Source organism: Alligator mississippiensis, chromosome 4 (assembly GCF_030867095.1).
Source record: "Alligator mississippiensis isolate rAllMis1 chromosome 4, rAllMis1, whole genome shotgun sequence".
NCBI lineage: Eukaryota > Metazoa > Chordata > Crocodylia > Alligatoridae > Alligator > Alligator mississippiensis.
Genome location: NC_081827.1, coordinates 24,697,954 through 24,724,891, shown reverse-complemented (window position 1 = coordinate 24,724,891; position 26,938 = coordinate 24,697,954). Strand labels below are relative to the sequence as shown.

At 45.0% G+C, this 26,938-nt stretch overlaps 1 protein-coding gene across 2 annotated transcripts in view; it reads left to right on the top strand.

The window, feature by feature from the left end:
• RELN (reelin) overlaps nt 1-26,938 on the top strand; it is a 557,181-nt gene that overhangs the window by 410,571 nt on the left and 119,672 nt on the right. For both annotated transcript variants that reach the window (XM_059725849.1, XM_059725848.1), the window contains exons 23-27: nt 3,711-3,848; nt 5,257-5,443; nt 18,708-18,913; nt 23,967-24,138; nt 24,911-25,111. In XM_059725849.1, coding sequence (XP_059581832.1) covers nt 3,711-3,848; nt 5,257-5,443; nt 18,708-18,913; nt 23,967-24,138; nt 24,911-25,111 — 904 coding nt within the window. The remainder of the gene's footprint in view (nt 1-3,710; nt 3,849-5,256; nt 5,444-18,707; nt 18,914-23,966; nt 24,139-24,910; nt 25,112-26,938) is intronic.

Below are 26,938 nucleotides of genomic sequence, written 5' to 3'. Positions count from 1 at the left end.
TAGAGGATCTTCTCAATTAAATTTCCTCAGAACTCGTTGCACAAAAAGAGGTGTAAATTGTTCCCAGTAGGCTTGCTAGTCCCAACACCCAGATAGAGTGATTGAAAGCCTGATGGGGTGAAATCTGTTTCACTTCCACTTCAGAGCCATGTGTGTGCAATAATGTGTTGGTTCCTCTGTGTGCACAGCTGACTTGAACAGTTGGAGGAATAGCCTCTTACTCTAGACCCCCTTGATACTTTTGTTACAGGAAACTGGTCTTGCTGCTTACTGAATAGACTTTCAGAGGAAGTTAGGGGCCTATGTGCCCTCTCAGCTGTCGATAGTGCCCCCTGCAGGCTCCAGTATTGTATAAGTGAGTTCTTTGCAGACATGGTTAAAGCAAGGGAATGCAGATATAACACTCCCATCCCTGTGACTTGGAGCAATGCTGAAAGTTAAATAATTTTGTTTGTGGATTTCTTTGGGGGGTTTTTTTCAATGGTGAGAGGTGTTTTTTGAGGAGATTTTGAGGGGGGCATCATTTTTGTCTCTAAAAGCATATTAACCTCTTATGGTATGTAATTTTTTCAGTATTATTATTCTGTTAATGAAAATATGAGCTAATACCAATGTTATGGTTCTTCTTTTGACATGATAAATTGTGACCTGACTGAAATGCAAAGACACTCCCTAAGGCAGGGTTTCTCAACTGGTGGGAAGCATCCCACTGGTTGGATGTGAAGGTCCTCTCGGTGGGACTTGGGTCGTGGCAATGAAACTGGAAGTGCCACAGTGGGACTGCCGGTTTCACTTTCGCATGTTTTGATCAGCCCCTGGGCGACCTCCACCTCCCCTCCCCTTCCCCCTCCCCTCTTCAACTGGTCTCTGGGGGGATTCCCCCCCACCTCCTCCCTGGCTGGTCAACCAGTGGGACCAGGATTTTTTGGATTGTAAGGTGCAAAAGGTTGAGAACTGGTGCCCTAAGGTGCCTTGAGCAGCACCATTATTTAACAGGTTCTTGGTTTTCCATCATGCACTTCAGTAAATTATAGAAACACCAGTGAGGATAGGGAATCAATGCCAAATTATTTTTAGAATATTGACAAAATCAACAGTAAATGCTAACCGTGACTATTTAGTCTGCTGTGACTGTGGATACTTAGGGAGTCCTTACTATGTGGATCATTAACATGATGGGCTTCAGTGAATCATTCATAGCTATTATGGTCCAACCTGTCAATATCCTCCATCCTAAGGGAGCACTAGTATTTAACCTGCAGACCTGCCTAGGCTCATTAACTAGGTGTAATGCAACAACACCTATGACATTTTTTAAATCACAAGTAGATATTTAGAATGGGAGGGAAAGATCATTTGAATAAAAATGCTGATACTAAGGCTGAGCTGTTTTTAATGTATTTAGTAATCAAGTAAGTACTAGCATAGGAGGAGGTTTTGCCAAAATAGCACAATAAAATGAGCAATAAAAGTTACAGCTAATAAAATTAATGTTGTAGAATGATAGTTTTTGCTAAACGTATACAGTATTATCCATTCTACTGGTTTACACAAAATTAAAACACACATGGTGTATGATAATACAAAAGATATGGTAAAATGAAGCAGTCAACAATAAAACAAAACAGGAGAATTTTATTTGATTTTGGCCCTTATTCTTTGTGCAAGTACAGGTAAATACTAAAACACATTCCAAAAACATACTGAAATTCACAATTTTTATTTGCTTATTGGGTCATTAGAAAATTCTATCACATTGCATTGTACCAATACCATGATGGGTTATCAACAGGGTTGAAAAGAGCCTTTGCACAGACCACTCTCACCTGAGCCAGTAAATGAGGCTACAGACAAATGGACCTTCTAACTTTGTTAAAAGGGGAGGGAGAGCTAACATTCCCATGTGTATCAACTGCTATGATGTAACTGTTACATTTGCCTGCCTCTGCCATGGTACAGGACAGATAAATTGTTGAATGAAAATGTGTTAAAGTTGCAATGGTTTTGCTATATTGGGATGGTACAGAAACATGCAGATGTGACAGTTACATTGTAGCAGCTTATATCTTTATACTTTGATATCAGTGCAGTTATTACATCTATTTATGCCCTAAACACTGGCAGTTTTTCTCTAGATCAATGAGAGCCACCTTTCTGGCATACATACCACAAATGAGCCCCATACCCTCCTCATGTGTCACTTTGATTCCATTCCCCTGCCCAGTCTGCTGCTCTGCTTTCTTCCCCCTCCAAGACTTCCAGCCTCCAAGACTTCCATGTGCCAGACAGGCTGACTGCGTACCACTTGTACCACACATGCTGCAAGCTGACCACCCCTGCTCTAGATAATGGATCAGCCTCTGGAGGGGCTAAGCAGGCAGAAAAATCAAATAACCTTCATCTGCACTAATCACAAAACTTAGGCCAGGGAAGGAAAGATTAAATCCTTTGTTTGCTGCATGTACTTCCAGGGCACATCCTGACAAGCGTGCACATGCAGGAGCATGCGTTTCCCACAAGACACATAGCAGTGGCACATATTTGCACCACTGCTGTTTGTCCCCAGGCCCACCCCTGCACACGTGCTGTGGCACATAGCAAATTGCCCTGGGTGGGGTAGGGGAGGCTGGAGCCAGCACCTGCGTTGGCCCCAGCAGCCTTACTTGGGGTCCAGGGGGCCTCCTGGGGCAGTAGTGGCAGCAATCTGGCCACTTGGAGCCTGGCCAACAGCCAGAGCATGGCTCTGGCTGGCCAGGCTCTCTTTCTGAAGGTGTGCACTGCTGCTGCATGCGCCATGCCACTTTTTATGGTGATTTTTTTAACCAAAAAAAACTTCCATGCTGCAAATTAGTAGTGTGGCGAACGGCTGCATGTGCAGCATGTACAATTTGTAGCTCCTCAGACGGGTTTGAGGCACCACAAGCTGCACACACATGCTTGGAAGTGCCTTGTATGCTTGTTGGGGTGGACCCCCGGCATTTAAATGGTAAATGAGTAGTGTGCTAACATTTAAAAGAAAAGTTAAAAGAAGTGGTATGTAAAATGGATCTGCCTCTAAAAACTATTTAAAATATTAGTAATTTTATCTTAAGGTAATTTAAAATCATCTCAGCAAAATGAAATATCTGCCTCTATTAAATATGAAACAACTGTAAATGACTGGAAACAATTATTACATAAAGAAAAATTCTTAAATTTCAGAAAAGTTATTTGAAAGGGGTTTTTTTCTTTATTTGTCTAATAGACACAAGGACAGACAATATCACAATGTAAATTCAACCCACTAAAGCTGTTAGCTGAGGCTTGAAATGAAAAGTCTCTTAAATTCAAAATCTATACACTTTTTTCTAGTTTTGTATCCTGTTCTCTTCACCAAATGCTGTTGAATGGAAGTCTGATCCCTTTTCATGGATAAGGGTTTTCTACTTTTTTTTAAAGAACTTGTTTCTATGAAACATAAAGCCCTTGAAGCACCTCTGTAACACTCGTCAGAAATGTCATTAATCACTGAGCTGTCCATCATTTTATCCCAAACATAAAGATGTTGTATTTAGAAAAAAATACAAAATTACCTTAACATTCATCAATCTTTTGGAAGCAGAAGCGTGATTGTGGTACTCACTTATTCTGTGTTTCTGTTTAATTACATTTCATCTTCTCCCATAGACTTGAGCCAAGCAACAGTTAAAAACACTGTTACTCTTTTTAAGGTCCAGTGCTACCCGTTTCCGTTGGAGCCAGTGCTACTATACAGCCCAGGATGAGTGGGCTTTAGACAACATCTACATAGGTCAGCAGTGTCCCAATATGTGCAGTGGGCATGGCTGGTGTGACCATGGCATATGCAGGTACAGCATTCATTTCAATTTCCCTCAGAAATAGTTACTCTGGTGATAAGGTTTTATTTAATAAGTGAATAGTGACAGTATGATGTAGAACAAGAAGGTATCTTTGCTTCTGTTTTGAATCAAAATAAATACATTAAATAGTATGCGAGTTAGACTTCACGGCCAGATTAACAGCCTATTGTTCCAGTCCATGGAAACAACGAAATAAAGTATGCGCTAGATCTCTGCTATGAAGAATCTCCCATGAAGCCTCTGGAACTGCAGCCACTCCATCCTTACCTGCCTGCCCTTTCCTTAGAGGTATAGCCAGGGAGCTATGTTATCCAGCCAGTCCCATAGGGTGCCTGTAGATGTGCAGGATCGCTGCTCCAACATGCTGTAATTACAGCGTGTTGGAGCAGACTTGATTAATCAAGTCTGCTGGAGTGTGCTAATCAGTGTTCTCTAGCAGTCTCCACGTCTCCTGTATTCAGCATCCCCGTGCTTCAAAATGGTAGTGGGGGGCCTTTAACTAAAGCTCGTCGAATGAGGTTTAGTTAAAGCTCCCCTGCCACCATTTTGAAGCATGGGAATACATGAGAAGTTGTGGGCACTAATTAAAGCACTGCCCCCACATTCCCTGAGCATATATAAAGATGCCCACAATGTCAGAATGAACTCCAGGGTGGGAGCTATTTAGAAGCTAGTATCAGACTGAGTTTCCTTAATGTTTGTGCGTCTCACCTCAGGGATTTAGCCTGGATCATTTAGACACAACAGTGATTGACATATTTTTAAATTAATCAAGGAAAGTAATAGAAACAGTGATTTTTTTTTTTAAGTAATAGGTAGCCTGTATAGAAAAAAAACCTCCAGAGCCAGCTCATTTTATCACATTGAAAATGTTAGAAAATTGTACAGTTTTAAAAAAAATAAATCATGACCACTATGGGACTTCAGTATTATTACTGTGTTCCATACCATGACCAGAATTTTCTGACTATGACAGGGATGAAACTAAGATCCATCTGTGCCAAAGGCAAAAGGCACTGTTATTTCAGCAGGAAGAGGATCTTTGATATCTGTTAAACTCAAAAGATATCAGACTCAAGAGTTAAGTCTTGCAAAATAGGAATATTGCAAGCTCTGAAGACGTACAGAAGTACGCATTCTTGTTTGCAAATCTGGCCCATAATATCACGGAGAGCATAAAAGCCTTACTTTTTTTAAGTCATCTAAAAGAACCACATAAATACTAACTTATCTACCTGCGGTCCCCCTGCCAAGATCTGAACAATTGCTGTCAGGGTGTCTGGTTCTTTCACACCTAATTTAGCAAAGCTGATTTGTTGCCTTAAGTAATTGTGAATAGCATCACAGAAAAGATAACATATCTTTAGAAGACTAGAATGTTTCTGCTTCTCTCTAGGTGTGATCCAGGAAATCAGGGCACTGATTGTCATCCAGAAACATCCTTGCCTTCAACTGTAATGTCTGATTTTGAGAATCCAAATGGTTTGAAGACTGAATGGCAGGAAGTCATTGGAGGAGAGATCGTAAAACCTGAACAAGGCTGTGGGGTCATCTCCTCAGGATCATCCCTATATTTTAACAAGGTACATAAAAGATCTGTTTAAATTAAGAAGAGTCTTATATACACATGTGTGTACTGGTAGTTAAATGGAAGAGAATGTGGAACTGAGAAGGAGGGTAGTGCTAAGAAGAGACCTAAGACGATGGCATGCAGCGTGTAAGTGCATAATAGACATACAGAAATATGATGCAGGTGCAGAACAAAACCAAGATTGCCCTTTAACAAAAAAAAAAGATTGGCAAAGACAGCAGTTGACTGTGCATCCGAGAAATACCATGCGTAATGGGAGGAAATAAATTGCCATCACTGTACTCCAGAGATGGGAACCTTAGTCTGTTTATTCTTTGTAATGGGCTTTGTATATGCATTGTATTTTCTGTTTTCAAACTGCATTCTTTTGCAGTAACACACAACCCCCATTGGTACCTATTCTTGAATTTTCTTCCCCAAGCAAAGGAGCTAGCCTTGTTCTCAGAAAATCAGGTTTTTTTCCTGCACCCTGAAGGCATGCTGCTTCTTGTGAAGTCAGAGAACCAAAGCTGCTGAAAGTGCAGATATGTTACCCCTCCAGCCTTCTGGAAAATGCCTGATTAGCTCTTGTCAAATGGCTTTCTTTGCCTGGTTCAGATGGATCGCCCACAAAAAATAACATGAAACAGCAAGGAAATTAGGAAATCTGCTTATCAATAATATGCAATCATATCAAAATAAAAGGTAGCTTTACAGCCAAATGTAAGATTGAGAAAGGCTTTGTGGTCACAGATTTTCTTTTCATCTTTCATTCCCTTGGCTGTAATATCTGACTTCATTACAAAAAGGAAAAGTACATAGTACATGCACGCGTAGCTCTGTGGTTTTCTTTTAAGGTCTCAGTCCAGCTGCCACCACAGTCAAAGAAAGTTGGATCAGGTCCAGAGAAATATGCAAAGCCATGTGCTATTTACCTTGTTACAAACATCTATCCCACTGAATAACCTTCAGAACTCCAATAAAGACTTGCGTCCAAGTCCCCTGGAAAATCAATGGAGTGCTGAGAATTTCATAATAGACCCAGCAATATTACTAGCTAACTGAGATGGTAGTATTATTTTTCAATGTAATTGTCTTCTCTCATGGATGTACCTCCTTCTGGCTCAGTTCCTTAAGCAAATTTCTCAAAGTAGTTTGTTGGATTAGAATTAATCTGCTCTGATCTTTCTTCTTTCTGCTTAGGAAGAGTGAAAATCTCATTTAGAAATTCTTGGCTTCTTTCTATTGGTCTCAAAGGGTTAGGTTAGCATTTATGTCTTGAGGAGTAGCAGTCTGTGCCATCAACTGAAGGTAGCTTATTTAATTTGTGGTTAGGTCTTCTGGTTTTAATGTACCTAGCTACCATGGTGACAGAAATTATATAAATTATGTTTAATCCTTGGCTGACATTTGTGTGTTGTTCTGGGAGTGCATGTACATGTGCTGCTATTTGTTTGCATTTGTTCTACAAGACACCTTATACCTCGATTTCCAGCATTTCCTGCCATGAGCAGTCCCTGATTCCAGGATCAATTTTGGCTTAGTTCTACTGACCTCCTTGTTTGGGTGTTATAACTCATTTTAATCAGTTGTAGGTATGTTTGCAATATGGTGCTTTTTCATTTAGACCCCTACGTTTTCTTTGTGACTTTGCATACCTGAAGATCTTTTTTAATTAACCTAATTCTATTGGCTGGCTGTAATAAGTGTGAAAGGCATAGGAAACCCATCTGGAATAGCAGTTCAGTTCTTTACGTGGAGCTCAACTCACCCCTGCTCTCTGGGGAGGTGTGTATTGTTCACATAGGCCCTGGCTCACTGGAGATACGAGCACCTACAGAAGGTCAAGGATGTATACATTTCTGCCCTCCTTGGGGATTCAGCTTGGTGGCAATAGCTGTACATTTCAGCTGGGTCTCCAAAGGAAACTGCCAGTAGAGGCACCCAGGGAAAGATTGATCAGTGTATCTCACCAGTATACTGGCCATGCTCACTTTTTGACTAGTGTTGTTTGTTAAGACTGTGCTAGCCAGCCTTGGACCCCACAACAGCGTGGGTGTTGCAGATATTCTGCATCACCATGACTGTCCTCCAGGAGGACTTTGCCCATTGGCAGTACTCTGCTGAGAAAAAATGTCATAACTCAAAATGTAATCAGTATTTCTGTGTTTCAGTTAAGTGCTTGAGGGTTAAGGAATTCTTTGCACTAATTAACTTTGAAGTTTTAAGCTAATAGGATTTCAATCACAGAGAGAGGTTCTTAATTCCGTTTACTAAGAGATTCCATTTTTGAACATGTGAATGCATTGATATTCACCTGCTACATTCTATCACCAGGTCAACATTCCCCCCTTCCTCCCCGCAACCTACCTGTCTTGCACCTATTGTCTCACAATCCCCCTGATCTTCATTGCCATTTGCATTCAACTATTTAGTTGGTCTAATAAAAGATATCACATTTACCCAAAGACCCTTATCTGAAGGCATTGATGCATTCAGCATCCTTGGTATAGTGTATAGCAGCCATTTTACAATCTAACCATATAACTAGATGTGTAATGCAGCCACTATACAATCTAATAGTTCATAGTAATGTATAATACCAAGCCAAAATGGAAGGATTTGAGGCCAAATTATTATTAACATTAGTGTATTCTTATTTTTTCATGAATGGCAGAAAGATTTAAATTCAACTCACCATCTTCTAAAGTATATCTTGGATTTTAAACTTCAACGCTGAACTTGTCTGTTGTCTATCATCAGGGTTGGAAATTTGTCAGGAGGGACTCATAGAGGGAGATGTGATAAAAATGTCAGAAATTACAGATGTGTTCTGAAACACTGAAATCACCTCTGTAACGCAACCCAGCTGTAACTCAAACTAGCTCCATCCCCAGATAATAGCATCATGAAAAGAAAGCCACTTTGTAGTTGGGAATGGGAGGGAATCTATGATTACCCCTACTCTTCCCCTTTATGCTCCTAACATCTTTCATTATCTGCCACATGATCCAGAGCTCAACTTTGTTTAAAGGGCCACATTACGTGGTAAATTTAGGTGGCTTCTGTAGTTCTTAACCCCTGGATTGGCTGCATGTTAACACCTTCAAGTGGCTTAAAACACTTGTTATTCTGTTTTAAATTATGCCACTCCAGGGCAGGTTTATCTCTAATCTGCCTAATTGTGTTCCTATTCCATTTAAGTGTGGCCACTCCCTTCACCACCACCACTCCTACTTCCAAATCTTTTCATCAGCATGACCCCATTTAAACACTGGAAATTTTTACAACCCCACAATGATGCAGATAAGATCAATGCCCTCTCTCCCTGCAGCCAGAGCAGATCCCATGGAGGTGGGGAGAATGCAGGCCACCCACTGCAGGCTCAGGGCTCCCCGTCCTACTGCCTTCCCCGGAGGGGCTTCCACAGCCCAGTGGGCAGGAGGGCAGCAGGGCAGGGAGCCCTGAGCCCGCAGTAGGTAACCTGGACCTGCCTACACCCCTGTCCCACACAGAAATCTGGGGGGGGGAGCATATGCCCCCCCATGCCTCCCTTACCTAGGAGTATGCACAGCAGTGGGGAGACAACACCCCTGGCCCCCACTGGATGAGCCACCCATGGTTCCATCCTGCTCCCCCAGCCAAGCACCGCATTCCTACTGGAGCACCTGGCAGCCATGGTGCCTCCTGCCATCTCCTGGACCAGCTCACTGCTTGAGCTCTGAGGGGCCCAATCCCTTTTTTCTCTGAAGCCCACCCCCCTGTGCCACCCCCATCTGAGCTGCCAGCTGGCCAGGTGCTGCCTGAATTCCAAAAAGGATCAGACCACTTGGAGTTCAGGTAGCACCCAACTGGCCAGCAGCCCTTCTGGCGGCAGCATTGGGGGCAAGCTCTGAAGAAAAACAGGATTGGGCTCCTCAGAGCTCAGGCAGCACCCAGCTGGCCAGCAGTTTGCTCCTCCACACTATCCCTGCCTGGGCTGCTGGCCAGCCAGGTGCTGTCTGAACTCATAGTATCATAGTACTTAGGGTTGGAAGGGACCTAAACAGATCATCAGGTCTGACCCCCTGCCCCAGGCAGGAATGGGTGCCGGGATCATATCACCCCAGCCAAATATCTGTCCAGCCTCCTCTTGAAGACCCCCAAGGTAGGAGAGAGTACCACTTCACTTGGGAGCCCATTCCAGACCCTGGCAGTCCTAACTGTAAAGTAATGCCTCCTGATGCCTGGCCTGAACCTTCTCTCTAACAATTTGTGGCCATTATTCCTACTAACCCTGGGTGGTGCCCAGGGGAACAGAGCTTCCCCCAATTCCCACTGGTCCCCCCTGGTGAGTTTGTAAATGACCACCAGATCCCCTCTCAGCCTTCTTTTGTGGAGGCTGTATAGGTTCAGGCCCTTTAGCCTCTCTTCTTAGGGCCTGCCCTGCTGCTCCTTGACCATGCAAGTGACCCTCCTCTGGACCCTCTCAATGCTAGCCACATCCCTCTTGAAGTATGGCGCCCAGAACTGGATGCAGTACTCCAACTGTGGCCTGACCAATGCTGCATAGAGGGGAAGGATCACCTCCCTGGACCTGCTTGTGATGGCAGGAAGTCCTTGGAGGAGAGATCGTAAAACCTGAACAAGGCTGTGGGTCACCTGTAGATGCACGACAAGGTGCGGTAAGCCTTACTGACCACTTCCTCGCATTGGTGGCTCATGTTCATCCTGAAGTCAACAATAACTCCAAGATCCCTTTCTGCCACCATGTTGACAAGAAGCGTGTTCCCCAGCCTGTAAGTGTGTTGTTGGTTCCTTCTCCCTACATGCAGTACCTTGCACTTGTCCATGTTGAATTCCATCTTATTCTCATCTACCAACCTCTGTAACCTGTCTAGATCTAGCTGGATTCTGTCCCTCCCCTCCAGCATGCCCACCTCGCCCCACAACTTGGTGTCGTCAGTGAATGTGGACAGCATGCTTTCCACACCCACATCCAGATTGCTGATAAATATGTTGAACAGTACAGGCCCCAGGACCAAGCCCTGGGGGACTCCACTGCCCACATCCCTCCAGGTCAAAAACGACCCATTCACCATCACTCTCTGGGTGCGACCATCTAGCCAATTTGACACCCATCTGACTGTGTAGGCATCAATGCCACAGTCACCAAGTTTTTTAATAGAATGTGGTGGGAAACCGTGTCAAAGGCCTTCTTAAAGTCCAGGAAGATGACATCTACCCTGACACCCTCGTCCAGGGATTTTGTGACCTGATCATAAAAAGAAATAAAAAGAAACCTGATCATAAAAAGAAACTCTGAAAAGAATCAGGCCCCGTGGAGCTTAGGTACCACCCAGCTGGCCTCCACCCAGCTGGAGGACTTCAACTTTGGCAGAATACCTGTAGGGAAGTGGCTCCCAACCTTGGGCTCACAATGATAAAAAATGGGGTCTCAAAGACACTCAACAGTGTTGACCAAGTATGATGAAAATTACAGAGAAAAGTGGGAAATAGCAGGTTCCCCTTGCAGGCTGGCAGAGTTCCAGCCTGCAAGGGGCTGTTTGAGGCTGGGGGGAGCAAGAGAAAGGCAGTTAAGCAGGGGGTGCCATGTGCATGTATGCACACACACATGCATATGGTAGCCAGGCAGTGTCGAGAGCAGTTCCTGCAGTTCCCTCCAGGTAAGTCTATGGGGGGAGGTCAGATTGAGGCCCCCACAGTGAGGGAAGGCGGGAAGGAAGGAGGGAGAAATGAGCCATTTGCTCTGCTTGGCAGGAACAACGAGCTGGTCCTGCCCCTAGCTCCTAATCCTGCCCTTACTCACCAAGCCTCTAGGGGCAAGTCACAGCTGTGCAGGTGAAAGGCAGTCAGAGCTGGTTTTTCACCTTCAGGTGCAACTGCTCCACTAAGTTGATCAACATTAAGCTGATTAATATTTGTTCAGTTCACAGTGAAAGCCATAGGCCTTTTCTCTCATGGCAAACTAGGTCGTCCAATGCAGGGTGCAGAATGAGCAATCCACAAATGCACGCTGTGAGAGTAGGCCACATTTCCAGTTACAAAAGCTTTCTCACCACAAAATCTCCTCTTAGTGGATATAGTTCCTGGTTCACTCACTCAGGAAAAGACTGTGGTCCAGAAACACTACAGGATTTAATCATGGCAGTGCTGAACATCAGTATGCCTAATTTTTCAGTGCACAGCTCTGGATTTAGTATTCATAACATTCATTAGGAAGTTTGGTACCTAAATTCTGCTATACAGTGATGGGGAAGACCTGAGTACTAGGCTGTGTGAAACTTTGGGTGGTGATTCGATTCGGAGGAGATTTGGCCCGATTTGGTGACTGAATCTCTGAATCCGAATCGAAGCAGGGGACCAGTTTAAAGGTCCGAATTGATTCAAAGTTCACCAAATCTTCGGAACACATTTGGAGAGGTTTGATGATTTGGGCAGTCCCCGGTGGCTGCAGCAGGGAGCTGCAGCCGGACTCCAAGCTGGTAAGTACTAGGGGTGAAGGAGGGGAGCTGGGGGAGGGGACCATGGGAGGATCCCTGCCAGCTCCCCTGACCCCCTTGCTCCCCCACCCCCGCTGACCGCTGCCCACTTTCCCAGCCCTGCCCATGGTGCCCCACCTGCCCCAGCTCCGTGCTTTAAAGAAAAACCCCGGTGCTCACTGGGTGCTGCTGGGCACGGGGGCAATTCCTGCTGCCCCCCATTGCCCCACGCTGTGTGGGGGGCTCTGCATGAACCCCCCAACCTCCCCCCTCTTGCTCCCCCAGCCCCACCACAGGTGCCCCACCCAGACCAGCTCCAGCTCTTTAAGAAAAAAAAAACAGGGAAAAGCTCCGGGGACTTACTGCTTCTGCAGCAGCCTTGGGGCTTTGGGGGCTCATGCAGAGCCCCCCACATGGCTTGGGGAAGCGGAGGGCAGTGGGGATCTCCCCCCACTGGCAGAAGCAGCAAGTGCAGGGGGGGGGGTTCGTTTTTTTCTTTTTCCTTAAAGGGCTGGAGCTGGCCCACTCGGGGCCTGGGGGAGTGATTCATAGATTCATAGATGTTAGGGTCGGAAGGGACCTCAATAGATCATCAAGTCCGACCCCCTGCATAAGCAGGAAAGAGTGCTGTGTCTAAATGACCCCGGCTAGATACTCGTCTAACCTCCTCTTGAAGACCCCCAGGGTAGGGGAGAGCACCACCTCCCTTGGGAGCCCGTTCCAGACCTTGGCCACTCGAACTGTGAAAAAGTTCTTCCTAATGTCCAGTCTAATGGGAGGGTCAGGGGGTTTCTGCGGAGCCCCCCGCACAGCATGGGGCAGTGGGGGGCAGCAGGGATCCGCTTCCCCGCCCCCAGCCTGGCAGCACCCAGTGAGCTGAGGTTTTTTTTCCCCAAAGAGCTGGGAGCTGGGGCAGCCAGGGCAGCCACTGCCGGGATGGAGGGGATGGGCCTGGCTGATTTGGAGATTTGGAGATTCGGCAGCAGCTCAATCTCTGAATCAGATTTGGCCGAATCAATTCAGGACAGTGATTCAAATCACCAAATTGAATCACTGTCCCTCAAATCGGCCAAATCCAAAGCGAATACTAGCTGCTTCTCACAGGCCTACTGGGTACCTAACATGAGATCCATGGCAGCCTGTACACTGCACAAGGATGCCCAAGCAGCCAACAAGAAACAGCAAAGAGAAGGGTGGTTCTGAAATCCCACTTCTGTCCTGAACTGAGGTGCCTAAATCAGTTCTACATGTACATAGTTATATGAGACTAGAAATCACAACCTGCAATTTAATATTTAAATTATTCTTTGGGCACAGGCAACTGGATTGCTCTTTCTGAATGACAAGGATGGTGCTACTTCTTATATAATAAAATAATAATTAGAGCACCCCCCCAGCAAATAGGAGATTTTGGTTTCATGTTCTCCTCAGCCTGGCAGGATTCAAATCCACAGCTTCCACCTCCTAGGACAGTGCCCTAACTAGGTCAGGGGTGTACTCCACATAGTAGCATAACTAAGGGAGGGCTACTGGGGCACAAGCCCCAGCTACCATCTTGTGGGGCACAAATATACCATCTGCAGCTCTCCCTGACACAGCACTGCCACCAGCAGGCTGGCTGGGGCCACTGCCTCTTGCGTCTGCAACTGGAGAGAATTGTCCACTTATGTCTGACTTCTCTGTTGAACCTGCGTCATTGCATATCAGAATACTAGATCCATGAAAGCAGAAGGAGATCAAGCAAGAAGGAACATGTCTTTGTAGGCTGATGATGAGAGTACCCTCCTTGGAGGGGGAATCCTGGGTTCTTGTCTTTGCTTCTAACATTATTCCTTTATTTTATCCAATGACTCTTTACTGGAAAATTCATAGCAGTCCTTGGAAGCATGGACCAGAACCCTGGACTCCCACCACCCAGGGAAATGATCTTATTACAGAGCAAAAGAGTTATGGTTCCTTGTTGTGCTATATGTTTCTTCCAAGAGTCTTGTTTTCTTTTCCATACAGTGTTACAGCTTCAACAGAGTGATGGAGAGTATCCTCTCCCTCTGGCCTAGCCTAAGATGTGAAGTTTAGGGCACTCTCTCAAGAAGTGGGTGATGTTTGAACTCCCTCAGTGTACGAAGGATCTAAAGCTTAAGTCTCCCACTTCCTGAGCCAGTGCTCAGGAAGCTCAAGAAGCTATTGAAAAGGTGGATGCCTGTCACCCCTGTGTTTTTTAATGCATATGGCTGTTGGGCATCATGCTGAACTGAATATTCATGGTAAGCATTATGTATGCAGTATGTATGCTCAGAGCTCTTGGGTGCTCTTGACCTACTGGATCAGGCCCCTCAAGGAACTTAGGTATAACACAGACAACAACACTTAGCCAAGACTGTGGCACCTCTAGGTATATGTAGGAGCATGGCTTTAGGCACTTAATTAACTTTACTGGTAAAGATGTAGGTGCCGATGTCCTCTCGGGTCTAAGCTGCTAAACATGGTACAGATGAATTGTCCACTAGGATGTAGGGGTCTAAATTCTAGCTAAACTTCACTCTTTAAGTGCCACTCCATGTCAGATATTATGCTGTTGGGGCTGGAGTAGCCTCCATGCCACATGCAAGCTGCTTCCTTTGAGGGAAGAGCTGGTGGATGCACATTGCAGCTCAGTGACTGGTCCTATATTCAGATTTTTGCTGCCCAGTGGGAACTTTGTGATGTACATTGGTGTGAACCCCTTTTTGAACCCTACAAATCCTGCTTCCATCTCACCATAGTAGCACTACACTGGTCCTGCAGGCTGCAGGGCCCTCCATAAAGACAAGTGTATATAAATCCTTCTGAGAATAGAAGTGACTACCAGTAAAGCCAGGGGCACATCCAATTCTGCCCTTATCTACTAACAGTGTGAGCAATGTGAGGTAACTCAGTGTGTTAAGATAGAAACCCTGTTACTTGGGGAAAAGTAATGGGACACAGATAGCCAAAGGGGACAGGGTCCCGAAAAGGACAAGGTTGGCAGCCAACCAAGCCCAGCTGATGAGGATTGGCACACCAGGTGGAGATAAGGGAAATGAAAGCGGCCACCATGCTTAAAATACAGGCGGCAAGAAACAGAACCTTGCCTTCTGGGCACTTGGAGGAAGAGAGGACAACGAGCAGAAAAGGAGCAAGTAAGCCCGAGGGACTTCAGGTCAATGGCTGACAGGTGAGCAGTGGGGTACTTACCAAGGGGTTGTAGGTGACGAGGGCGGCCAAAGACAGGTCCGGGGAGCTGGGAGGACAAGTGTTGGAAAAAGGAAGTAGGGGAAGGAAGCCACGAGAGGCTTGGCAGAGCACTTCCCTGCTAACGAGCAATAAGCATAGCCAATTAAGACTTTGTAACTAACACTCAATAAATGTAAGACCTTGTTAAACTGCTTTCTGGGTGGTCAATGGTATCTAACCTCATTCAGGGGAAAACTCATCATTTTTCCCGTCTCGTCATATAGGAGAGCTCTGAGTGAGGCCGGGGAAACACGTTCACCCACCCACACTCTGTAACTGCTGGGACTCTGTTACATAGTTAGATAAGCAGACTGCTAGCTTGTAGGTGGAGTCCCCTACTACAGTAGTATATATCAAAATTAAAGTCACTGATTTGGATTGAGTAACTTCTGATTTACACCATCTGTTAGGAGCAGAATATGTTTCTATGTATCAGTAAAACATACCTAGAGGAGGACTAAACATGTACATATCTGTATGAGATATGCATATCCTTGGTCCATGGTCCTTTCCTAGGATCTTCTGAGCATTTACCACATTTACTTATACACCACACACATCTTTCCTTCTAAAAGTAGCCTTCTAAAATATCCTTCCAGATTAGCAGCAGTGGAATTTATTTTCAAGCATTGCTAAGGAAGTTGATTGTTTTCATGGTTCATTAGACCCCCCCTCTCCTTTTTATTGGTCATAATGTTCCATTAATCAAGCTATCCTTCTTTTGCTGAATAATTTACAATTTAGCACCCCTACCTGATCTCCCTTTTCCTATTTCATGGCCCTGAAGGCTATTTTTACTTTTCTTTAAAATCCTAACTCTACCCATCAAGTCTGGTCTTAAGCAGCACCTGCAGCTTCAGCTTTTGGCAGAGTGGCCAAGACCTACTGACAATTCAGCTGTGAAAGGGTTCAAACTGTGGCTTTTGCTTGAACAAAAAAGGGGGGTAAGCAAACTGAAGATTAGGCTGTCCCTGATATATGCAGCCACAACTCTGAAAAATCCATTTTTCTTTATTCTTTCTTCCCAAATGAGATTAATGTCTTATTTGGAGGCATGTGGTAGGTGAGAAAATATTGTATTAACCAGCTACTTCCTTGTTGCTGCAGTGGCAGGGAACTGTCTTTTCTGCTTTCACCTGTAGCATCTTACAAGATGTTCTTGGTGTTTAAGGTAAGGTTCCTTGTAGCTGTGGGTTACAGTTCAAGGTGGCAATTTTGGGTATTCCTTTGGTTAACAAATGCAGGGAACTGGACTAGATGGCCCAGGAGGCCCCTTCCCATCATATGTTCCTATGGATTGTTTTGATAGGAAAGTGATCAGAAGCAGAGAATTAAATCTATGATCACGAAATGTAGGGGAGGACCTGGAATTTGATTATGCTGCTGTTAATCACTGAATGTTTGGTGTTTGTCATCATGATGGCAATGGTGATTTCAGTAACTGAGGCCCCTTCTGCATGTTACAGGTGTTGCACAATTAACTGGTTAATTGTGCAGTTACCTGGAGACCAGCTACACATGCAAAGTAGCTATCACACAGTAACAATCAGCTATAAAGTTAGACCTCAAAAATGTATACTAACTTTATAGCTGGTTGCTATCAAGCTTTAATTTGCACATGTAGCAGAGTCTCCCCTGGGAGTCTCCCCAGGGTTTTTACACTGGGCAAGGGTGTACCATGCCCAGCGTAAAAAACCTGAGCCCTGGGGATCACAGGGGCTGCCATACCTAGGATCCAGGTGTTTCCCACACTCACACGCCCTAGGGATCACAGCTCCCACAATCCCTAGGGCTCAGGAAACCCCCAGAGTCGGAGGATTGCTATGATCCTCATGCACTCCTGGGGTGGGGAGATTGCTGTAGCATGATCCTCCAGCCCTAGGGGTGCATGGGTTACCTCCATGCTGGGAGCCCCTCAACTGGGGTGCATGTGACTCCCAGCCACAGGAGCTTGCCAGTACAGAGAGAGCCAGGGATCGGGCTCCCCCTGCACTGGCAATAAGATGAAATGGGATCTAATGCACCATCCCACAATTGCACTTCTTGCCAGGCATGTGTGACATGGCATGAGGCATGATTGTGTGAATCACATATTAGATCCCATCACACCTTTAGCTTCATGTGTAGAGGGGTCCTGGGTGCCTCAGAAAGAGAAGCACCCCTCACTCCAAATTTTTTTAAATCAAGATTAGGATCACAGCTGGGAAAGTGAATGCAAAACAGTTTTGGGAGAGGGTCAGACAGCCATAAATATATTGATGTTGTGAATGAAAAAAAACAGCTTGTGAGTGGGAGGTGAATATATCCATCTTGGATAATAGATGTGTTTCTTGGACAAGGTGAGCTACCCAGAGAAGAGGAGCTATCTCCTGGTTAAGTGAAACGGAGCAAGCAAGCATTCACTCACTGATGTTCTACGGAAGTAGAACTGGCAAACCTGGGACTGTCTACACTTACCAGCTTCTGCCACCAGAACTTCTAGTGAGGGACTAGCCACCCCACTGGCCCTTTTGAGTAGATTTACCTCCATGCAATACTGGCAGTTCTGTATGGCTCCACTCAGTACTGTAACACCAGAGTACAGAGTGCACCAGCTGCTGAAGAGACTGCAGTAGCTGGCAGAAGTTATGTGGACTACATAGGGCTTCTGCTGGCTGCTGAAGCCCTATTCTGCTTGGCACAATTAATGTAACTGCTAGCAGAGGGGATGATTCTGATGCCATGGAGAAATTTTGAGTATGGACACACTGTACATCTGCCAGCAAAATCTCATGCTATACAAGTATTTTTAAGATGAAAGGTGAAAGGAAAATGCAGAGCATGAATAAGGAAGCTGTGATAGTTGGGATGTTGGTGTTTGCCAGGTGGATGTGAAACAAAACAAACAAAACCCTGTCCCAGTCCAGTGGCAGATGCTAAATGCCCACTTCTCATCTTTAAAATCAAGAATGACAGTGTTAAGTAATTTGCAGAATCAAACACAGTACTAAAGAGGAGCCTTGGGAAAATGAGCCCTGAGTGGCCAACTTTTCAAAACAACTCAGTACAGCTCCATGTGTGTCGCAGTGGTAGCAGCTGGGGACTGAATGCTTAGAAAAGCTGGTCCTAAATGTGTCAGGACACCCAGGCTGTATTCCCATCCTACTCCTCCAAGGGTGCATGGTGCCTGGAAGGCATGGGAAGGGATATGACAGAACGGTAGCCATTTTTTAAGTTTGCCAATATGTAAAATGCTGTGCACACTTAGTGCTGGATAAATAATATTAGGACATGGGATTTGAGATAGTGAATATTGATAGTGCATAGGATCTGAGATAGTGAAGGTATATACAGGACAAAGTTAGTGATTACACACAGGGAATAGGAATAATATTCACAATATAAAATTGGCCAAATAGGATACTTATTTTAAAGATAGATAAGCAGCCACATTTACATGAAATTCACTACACTGTACATAAATGTCCATGTAATATGAATCTGTATTTGACACTGAAGACATATGCACTGTACTGATATTTTCTTATTCCCCCTGAACTGTAGGCTGGAAAAAGGCAATTAGTGAGCTGGGACTTGGACACTACCTGGGTGGATTTCGTCCAGTTTTACATTCAAATAGGTGGGGAGAGCTCTTCATGCAATAAACCAGACAGCAGAGAAGAAGGTGTGTTACTGCAGTACAGCAACAATGGAGGTATCAACTGGCACCTACTAGCAGAAATGTACTTCTCCGACTTCAGCAAACCCAGGTAAGAGACTCCCAATCTAAAGCCATGTGCTTCAGACCTTTTAAAAATCTTTTTCTCAGTTTATTAAAATGTAATACAAACTATACTGCTTAAAATCCACCACAACAAGGACACTCTTTCAGGCTGCCGTTGTAAAATATTGGCCAGGAATGAAAAAACTAATAAAGCTGGGTCTTAAAGGAAAAAAACTGCAGTTAAATATGAACTTTTGCAGTCACTCAATCCAATCTGAAACATGACTTAATCACTGCCATGTGCAGAAATAACAAGAAAGTATGCTTGCCTGAAAGGAGTTATAAAAATTTGCTGTTTCCTTTACTCCAGTTGGTATGTATTGATATTAGATGCAAAAGAATCTGTATTTAAAAATGTTAAACACAAGTCCTTTAGACTTTGGGCCATCTTCCCTTTTATGAACACATGTTATTTTCTCCAGGGCCCCCTGCCACAGTGCACAGGAGGCATGGTATTTATTGAATGAACATTTCTTTTTACCCTCAACATTCCATATGTGCCCCAGCCTTTATTTGCTTTGCATTTTCTGCAACAAATGAAACAGATTTCACAGCAAATTTCTCAACCTTGCTTAACACCAGCCTGTGCACTAAATAAGAGATGGGTCCTTGGAAAACACAATATGTGAACAAGGAGACCAAAATTCATTCAGTTCATCACGGGGGCACAGAGGGGAATTGGTGAGGTTTTATTCACCAAGGCGCCCCCGGGGGTTACAAGAAATAATGGCCACAAGCTAGCAGAGAGCAGATTTAGACCAGACATTAGGAAGAACTTCTTCACAGTTCAAGTGGCCAAGGTCTGGAACGGGCTCCCAAGGGAGGTGGTGCTCTCCCCTACCCTGGGGGTCTTCAAGAGGAGGTTAGATAAGCATCTAGCTGGGGTCATCTGGACCCAGCACTCTTTCCTGCCTGTCCAGGGGGTCGGACTCAATGATCTATTGAGGTCCCTTCCGACCCTAACATCTATGAATCTATGAAAAATAAGGTGGTATGTATAGCCTTAATTCTTGTGTTTTCTGATTTATGTCTTGACTGTGCAATCTTAATGGTCATTTAACATAGTGGGGATTTTGTAAGTGACTTCCTGAGATTAAAACAAAAAGAAAATAAAAAAAAATCCATCATATAGATCCATATTGATCCACAGCTGAAACATTTAGGCCCACGGCACAGAATTTTACTACTGAGCTAATAAATTAACTGTGCATCAGAGATATCAAACATCACCTATGGGCCAAATGTAATCCACAGAGGTGGTTCATCCAGCCTGAGGGGCTTTCTCTGGCTGGACATTTGACTTCTGGATCTGTCCCGTGGGGCTTCTCAGTATAGCTCCCAGAGTCACTGTTCTGGTATGGTCAGCACCCAATCGTTAGCACCAATCTTCTCTTACTGACCACTGAATTTCCAGGTCTTGATCACTGTTTAGCATGAAAATCAGCAGTTTGACAATGAGTGGGGCAGCATTATGCCCCACATGCTGGACGTTTGCCCCACATGCTGCAGCTTTCTCAGCCTTGGCGAGAAGCCCCAGATCTGGATATGGGTTGTTCAGCCCACAAGAAGCCCCACAGTCCAGATCTGGCCCACCAACTCATTTGAGCTTGATGCATATACTCTACATAATAGACCAGCCACAAAAGAAAGCTAAGACACACACCTTGCCAGTGAGTTTTGTAGGTATTTGCTGACATCAGAGGAACACGGAGGCTCAGGAATTCTGGGTTCCATTTCAGGTTCTTAGAGGAAGTATTCCCTCTTGGTTACAGACACTTCTGCCCACATATACCTCTCCACCACTTTCCCACCACCCTCTCTGTGACCCTCTTTGCTCCTCTGCCATGCCTACATTCTTCTCCTGTACCTCAGCCCATCATGGTCAGGCTCTCCAACCTTCTGTATTTGTCAGTAGGCCTGTGTGAAGCAGCTAGTATTCACTTTGGATTCGGCCAGTTCAGGGGACAGTGATTCAATTTGGTGATTCCAAATTGATTTGGCCAAATCTGGTTCAAAGATTTGGCTGCTGCTGAATCAACCGAATCTCCAAATCACACAGGCCCCATCCCCCACCCACTCTCCCACCCCATCCAGCCCCAGCTCCTGGCTCCTTGAAAAAAAAAAGTCCATGCTCACCAGCTCCTGCCAGGTGGGGAGCAATCCCCATTGCCCCCTGCTGCCCTGCAGGGCTCTGCCACAAGAACCCCAACCCCCACCTGCTCTACCAGCCCCCCTATGGCTGCTCTGCCCGGCCCAGCTCCCGGCCCTTGAAAAAAACAAAAAAGCCCTGACTCACCTGTTCCTGCCAGGTGTGGGGGGCAACCCCGTGCTGTGGGGGGGGGTTCTGCCATGAGCCCCCAGAAGCCCCAAGGCTGCTGCAGCAGCTGGTGAGTGGGAGCTTTTTGTTTGTTTTTTTTTAAAGGGCCAGGAGCTGAAGTGGATGGGGCAGCCATGCTAGGGAGGGGCTGGGAGAGAGGGTGGGGGTCAGGGGGTGCTCAGGGGGCTGGGGGAGCAGGCCTGGCAGGGGCCCCCCACGGTCCCTTCCCCCCTCCTTTAGCTCCCTGTCCCCCACCCCCTACTTACCAGCATGGAGTCTGGGTCCAGCTCCCTGCTGCAGCCAGCAGGGACTGCCTGAATCCCCAAAGCTCTCCGAATCTTTTCTGAATAGATTCGGAGAGCTTTGAATCAATTTGGACCTTTTAATGGGTCTCCTGATTTGATTCGGATTTGGAGATTCGGCCACCGAGTCAAGCCAAATCTCCTCTGAATCAAATCAGCACCCAAAGCTTCGCACAGCCCTACTTGTCAGGTTCTTCTTTCTTCTTCCCCACATTGTCTGAGCGTCAGCAAAAAGAGCAATGAGAGCACAAGAAGGGAAATCTCTGCTCTCAGTCATGCCCAGCCTCTGCTAATCTGGCTGAAGCATGTTAATTGTAGAGGTAATACACAGAGTGTAACAGAGCACCTCTGGCAGTGGTTATTTGAAGAGAGGGAAACTGCAGTTCGGAGAGCCACAGCTGGGGAAGACTGCCTGGTAGGAGGTCCGAAAAAACAGGGCCCTGGGGGGAGGTTTGAAAGCCATAAGCATCTAGTGCCAAGCTAATGGCTCTGTCCTAATACAGCTAGGATATTGCAAGTAAAGCACTGCTGCAACAGCTAGACAGTCACAGAAAGCTGCCACAGAGTTGAGCCTGCAAGCCCAATTAAGGGACACCTGTAGCCCACCCAGGGAGGTCACCTGAATGGAAAGGGGCCATGCCTGGGAGATGCATAAACCCAGGGCTTGAACCATGGCAGGCAGACTGGCCCTGCAGGCTATTAGGGAAGGTGCTCTGGATTGGGGTGACTGTAGCTGGAGCAGCTGGTTGAAATTCAGTGGCAATGTGCACTGTAAGGTGTTGAAGGCTTACAAGGAGCCAGACCCCAAGATGAGAAGAGTTTGATTTTGCTGCCAGAGCATTTAGGGTTTTTAGCAGAGCCAGAGGGCTCAGGGCTGAGGCAGGTGTCTAGCAGCAAGCTGGCTGTAGGTGAGCTAGTACCTGGGGCCAGAGCCAAACACTTGAGGAATAGGAAGCAGGAAGGACCCAGGAGTGGGGCTGCTTTGGTGTTTGGTTGTTTACTCTGTGGGAGTGATGGCTTTCCTTCTTTTAAATTGGTAATATGTTATCTCTTTTGTTGAGGTTTGGTTTACCCAGAAGGGGATGTTTATGTGAAGTAGTTGCTGCTCCTTTGCATTTTAGTTATCCTGGCAGTTTGGGTGGTACTAGAAAAGGGGTGGTTAGGAGGTTCCAGCAGTGCCAGAGAGGCACTTAAAGGCTGAGGCCTGCTGGAGCAGGGCAGCAGCTGCAGGGTGCCTGTGGGACATGTGGTTTTGAAGCCCTACCAGTGGTGGGTCCTAGCACAAACAAGCAGTGGCCAAGAGGGCCAGAGTATAGACAGGGCTAGGGGCCCAGTGCTCAAGAGGGGCAGAGACATAGAGCCAGAGGCCTGTTACCCAAAGAAGGACAGAGACCAGGGCCTGGGGTACCAGTGCCCAAAGGGGCAAGCTAAGGGCTGGGACCCCAAAATCAAGAACAGCACAGTGGACCTAGGCAAAAAGGGAACTAGGGAGAGGAAAGGGGCAGAAGCTGTGAAGGCCGAGGCCCCCAAAAGGGTAAGATGCCTAAGGTGGCATGACATTAGGTGGTGGTCAGGTGCCCACCAAGGTCATTGATTCATAACACCTGTAAGGCGTGGTTACGGTTGTAAGAGAGGATCAGAGGCCAAGGATAGCCCATAAAGCAACAGGTGCCCTGTGAGGTGCACATATGAGCCAGGAAGACTCGCATGATGTGAGAAATGATTGGGATCATTGGGGTCTGAGAGGGACCCATGGGTATGAAGGCTTACTAAGACTCATTCTAGGACTCTAGGGCAGCCTCCTTTTTAAAAATACATATATATATTTCCAGCGTGGCATGGCAGGAAAGAATGAAGAGGGAGGATACACAGAGCCAGAGTAAGGCAGGATTCATGAGGCCATCAGAGGGCATTATGGCTACCTTTGAGACCTGTCCCTTTGACGCAGAGCATTTAGCTACCAACTTCTAAGAAACCTCTGCTAAGCATGTTTGAATGGAGAGATTCAGAGGCTTGTAACTTAGCAAAATTCAGCTGGATTTCTTAAGCTTGTCTCTGATCCCTAGCAAGCCCGCTGCCAAATTTTAAGCCCACCTCCAAAAACTAGGGATGTCAGAGCTACCTGATGGAAGTCTTAAAGGAACTTTGAACATTGGCAGAAACAGATTTGACCCTAACCTTATTCTGTAAAACATATGTAGCTTTTTTTTTTACTAAAAGTTTCCAGCAAGGGGAAAAGGAGAAGGGAAGTAGCATTATCCAAGTTTTACAGATAGGGAAGATCTGGAATATTTCTAGGGCTTCCCACCTATAAAATTAGCTTAGCTTTTTATGGCCTCCTCCCTCTGCTGTGTGACATTTCATATTCCTCTTTAAGAACTGAGTGTTCTATGAAGTTCTGCCCAAATCTTTTCTTGTAGATTTGTCTATCTCGAGCTTCCTGCCGCTGCAAAGACTCCTTGCACTAGGTTCCGCTGGTGGCAGCCAGTGTTTTCAGGAGAAGGTTATGACCAGTGGGCCATTGATGATATCATCATTTTGTCAGAAAAGCAGAAGCGCATCATTCCCGTCATTAACCCAACTTTACCACAGGTAATAAGCAATATTAGTCTGCAGGTACCTTAAAGACATGGGATGTACCAAGGCTTAGTCATTTAAAATGGATTGGTTACCACTAAAGAAAACTGTAATATTTGTAGGAATATCCTTGCCTGCAAATAATGAGGCCCCTTTCAGAACATAATGGGTGCATCTACATGAGGTGTTTACTGCAGAGTTGCCTAATTGGCTCTGCAATAAAGTCTCAGCATCTACATTCATAGCCCTATTAGGTCACAGTAAACTAATAAACATCATCATAGGTTAGTACTTTTCAAAACAGGTACTATCCTACAGCAGTGGTATTTAGTGCACTGCAATGCACGTGTAGACACTGACAGGGCTGGCTGGGGCACAAGGATGCTTCAGTACAGGGGCTGCCTACCAGCTAGCCCCTGCACCCTTGTGCCCCAGCCAGCCCCACCACAGTACGTTGAGCCAGGTCAGAGCAGCCACGAGCTGGCAGGCTGGACCCCCGAACCTCATATCAGCTGGGGCTGCTCCAACCTGGCTCAATGTGCTGTGGTCCCAGGCACACAGGTAAACATGGCACCCAGGAGAAATAAACTCCGGCACAAACTTCACCGGTGTTTACTGCTTTGCATTTAATAGCATGTGTAGATGCACCCAATGATACTAAATAGTTTACATACATATCATTCCAAGAATCAAGTCAGAAAAATGTATTTGAAAGGTAGCTTATCAGGATGTCATGTTGCAAGGCACTGGCATTTTTTGTCATTGTTTTTGTTTTCATTTCCACCAGAACTTTTATGAGAAACCAGCTTTTGATTATCCTATGAACCAGCTCAGTGTGTGGCTGATGTTGGCTAACGAGGGAATGGTCAAAAATGAAAGTTTCTGTTCTGCCACACCATCAGCCATGCTATTTGGTAAATCAGATGGGGACCGATTTGCAGTGACTCGGGATTTAACACTGAAACCTGGATACGTTCTGCAGTTTAAGGTATTCTTTTACTATAAATCTCACTAGATCAGATTAAGATGTGGACAAATGAAAAGGAGTCGCTGATCTCAGCAGGACTGATCACATGAATAAAATCTACCTGTGAGATTACATTTGCAACCTGGTCACTAAATTATTATATTTCTATCTGTGTGAAAGATGCAAAGGACATAAATATGTGGTACTGCTCAAATAAATAACTTTGTCTTCTATAAAAGAAAGACATTACAACAAGTACGGAGCAGGAGGGCTTTGTTTGTTCTACCAAAACAAATCTTAAAAGCTTGTCATTTTATAACGATCCTCAGAAGTGACTTAAAGTAATAGTCTTTATATCCCACTACATATCAGGAAGTGCTTCTGCAATAGAGGGGATAAAGTCCTCCCCTAAATTATCCAATCTGATACTTAATGATAACAAAACTTCTGTGTGGCATGAGGAATTTTTTATACATAAAATTAAGGATGTACAGGCTATTCTATTCTTGGATGTGGATTTCTCAAACAATTTATTTTTATCATATAAGTGAACAGAGGCTCTAATTAGTATTCTCTTCTTTAAAGGACTTACAAAATTTTCTGTGCTTTAACAATACATCAGAATATAGACTCAAAAAAAAGTGGCTTTGCTCTGACAAGATGTTGTTTCTGAACCCTAATCAAAATTTTATTGAGTTTATAATGAAATCCCGTTGGTGAATTCTGGGGGTTGGTTGCAATGCAATTTTAATGAGCTAGCCACAAATACATGGTCCTTACATAATTGGTGGATACAGGCACTGAATAATTTACAATTGGAATTATTAAAGAGATCAGATGTTTACAGGCAGCTTTTCAAATATAATTCCCACCATTCTATAAATAGGAAAGTTAGCTAGAAATAAGGGGATTTGTAAAATAATCTCATTCCATTTAAAAGTTTATGATGATAAAATGCTAAGCAAACTGAGAACAGTGCATGTACCAGTGTTAATTACATTGTTCCTAAAACTGTAAAAAAAATAGATAAAAACTTGAATATATAAATAACATTTAACCAGAAAACTATGCTACTCACATCTTGACACATTTTTTTTCCATTTGACTGACAAAATAATGCTTCCATAAGCATTATACATGGCAGAGGTCCAGGCATACTAACATAGTCTAAATAAAGCAATATTTAGTAATAGTCAAATACATTATGTTTCTGAAATTTTTTAGCACAGTAATGTAAACCAAAAATTCTTTCAGAGAGGCATGACCTTACATAGGCTACAGTCTACTTCATCAGATGCCATGAATAAACTTGCAAAGAACAGGGATATGAAATCATCTTTAAGGTGCACCTCTACCCTACCTTATTCCTTTCTAAGTGAATCAGAGATACATAAGCTTTCATGAGCCACAGCTCACTACATGCCCAGCATCTGATGAAGTAAGCTGTAGCTCACAGTCTTATGCATCTCTGATTCACTTAATCTATAAACTGCATCTCCACCCTGACTTCTGCCTGGCTTCAGACTAACACGGCTAACTACCTCTTTCTGCAGAAAGGGATTAGATCATTTAAATACAAAGAATAAGCAAAGGGGGAAGAAAGGAGGGAGCACTGCTAGGAGAGGCAAAGGTGAGTTGAAGGTTAGGCTCAGCAGTGCCCCTCATTTTCTCCCCTTTCCCTAGCCTTTGTATTGAAATGCCCTTACTCCTTTCTGTTTAGTATCTCTGCTCTCTGCAAGTCCATTCATGGCATCTGACAAAGCAGCCTGTATCTTATGAAAGCTGATGCCTGTCTGAGTGAATTAGTGTACAAGGTGCCACACTGTCCTGCCTTCTGCCTGACTTCAG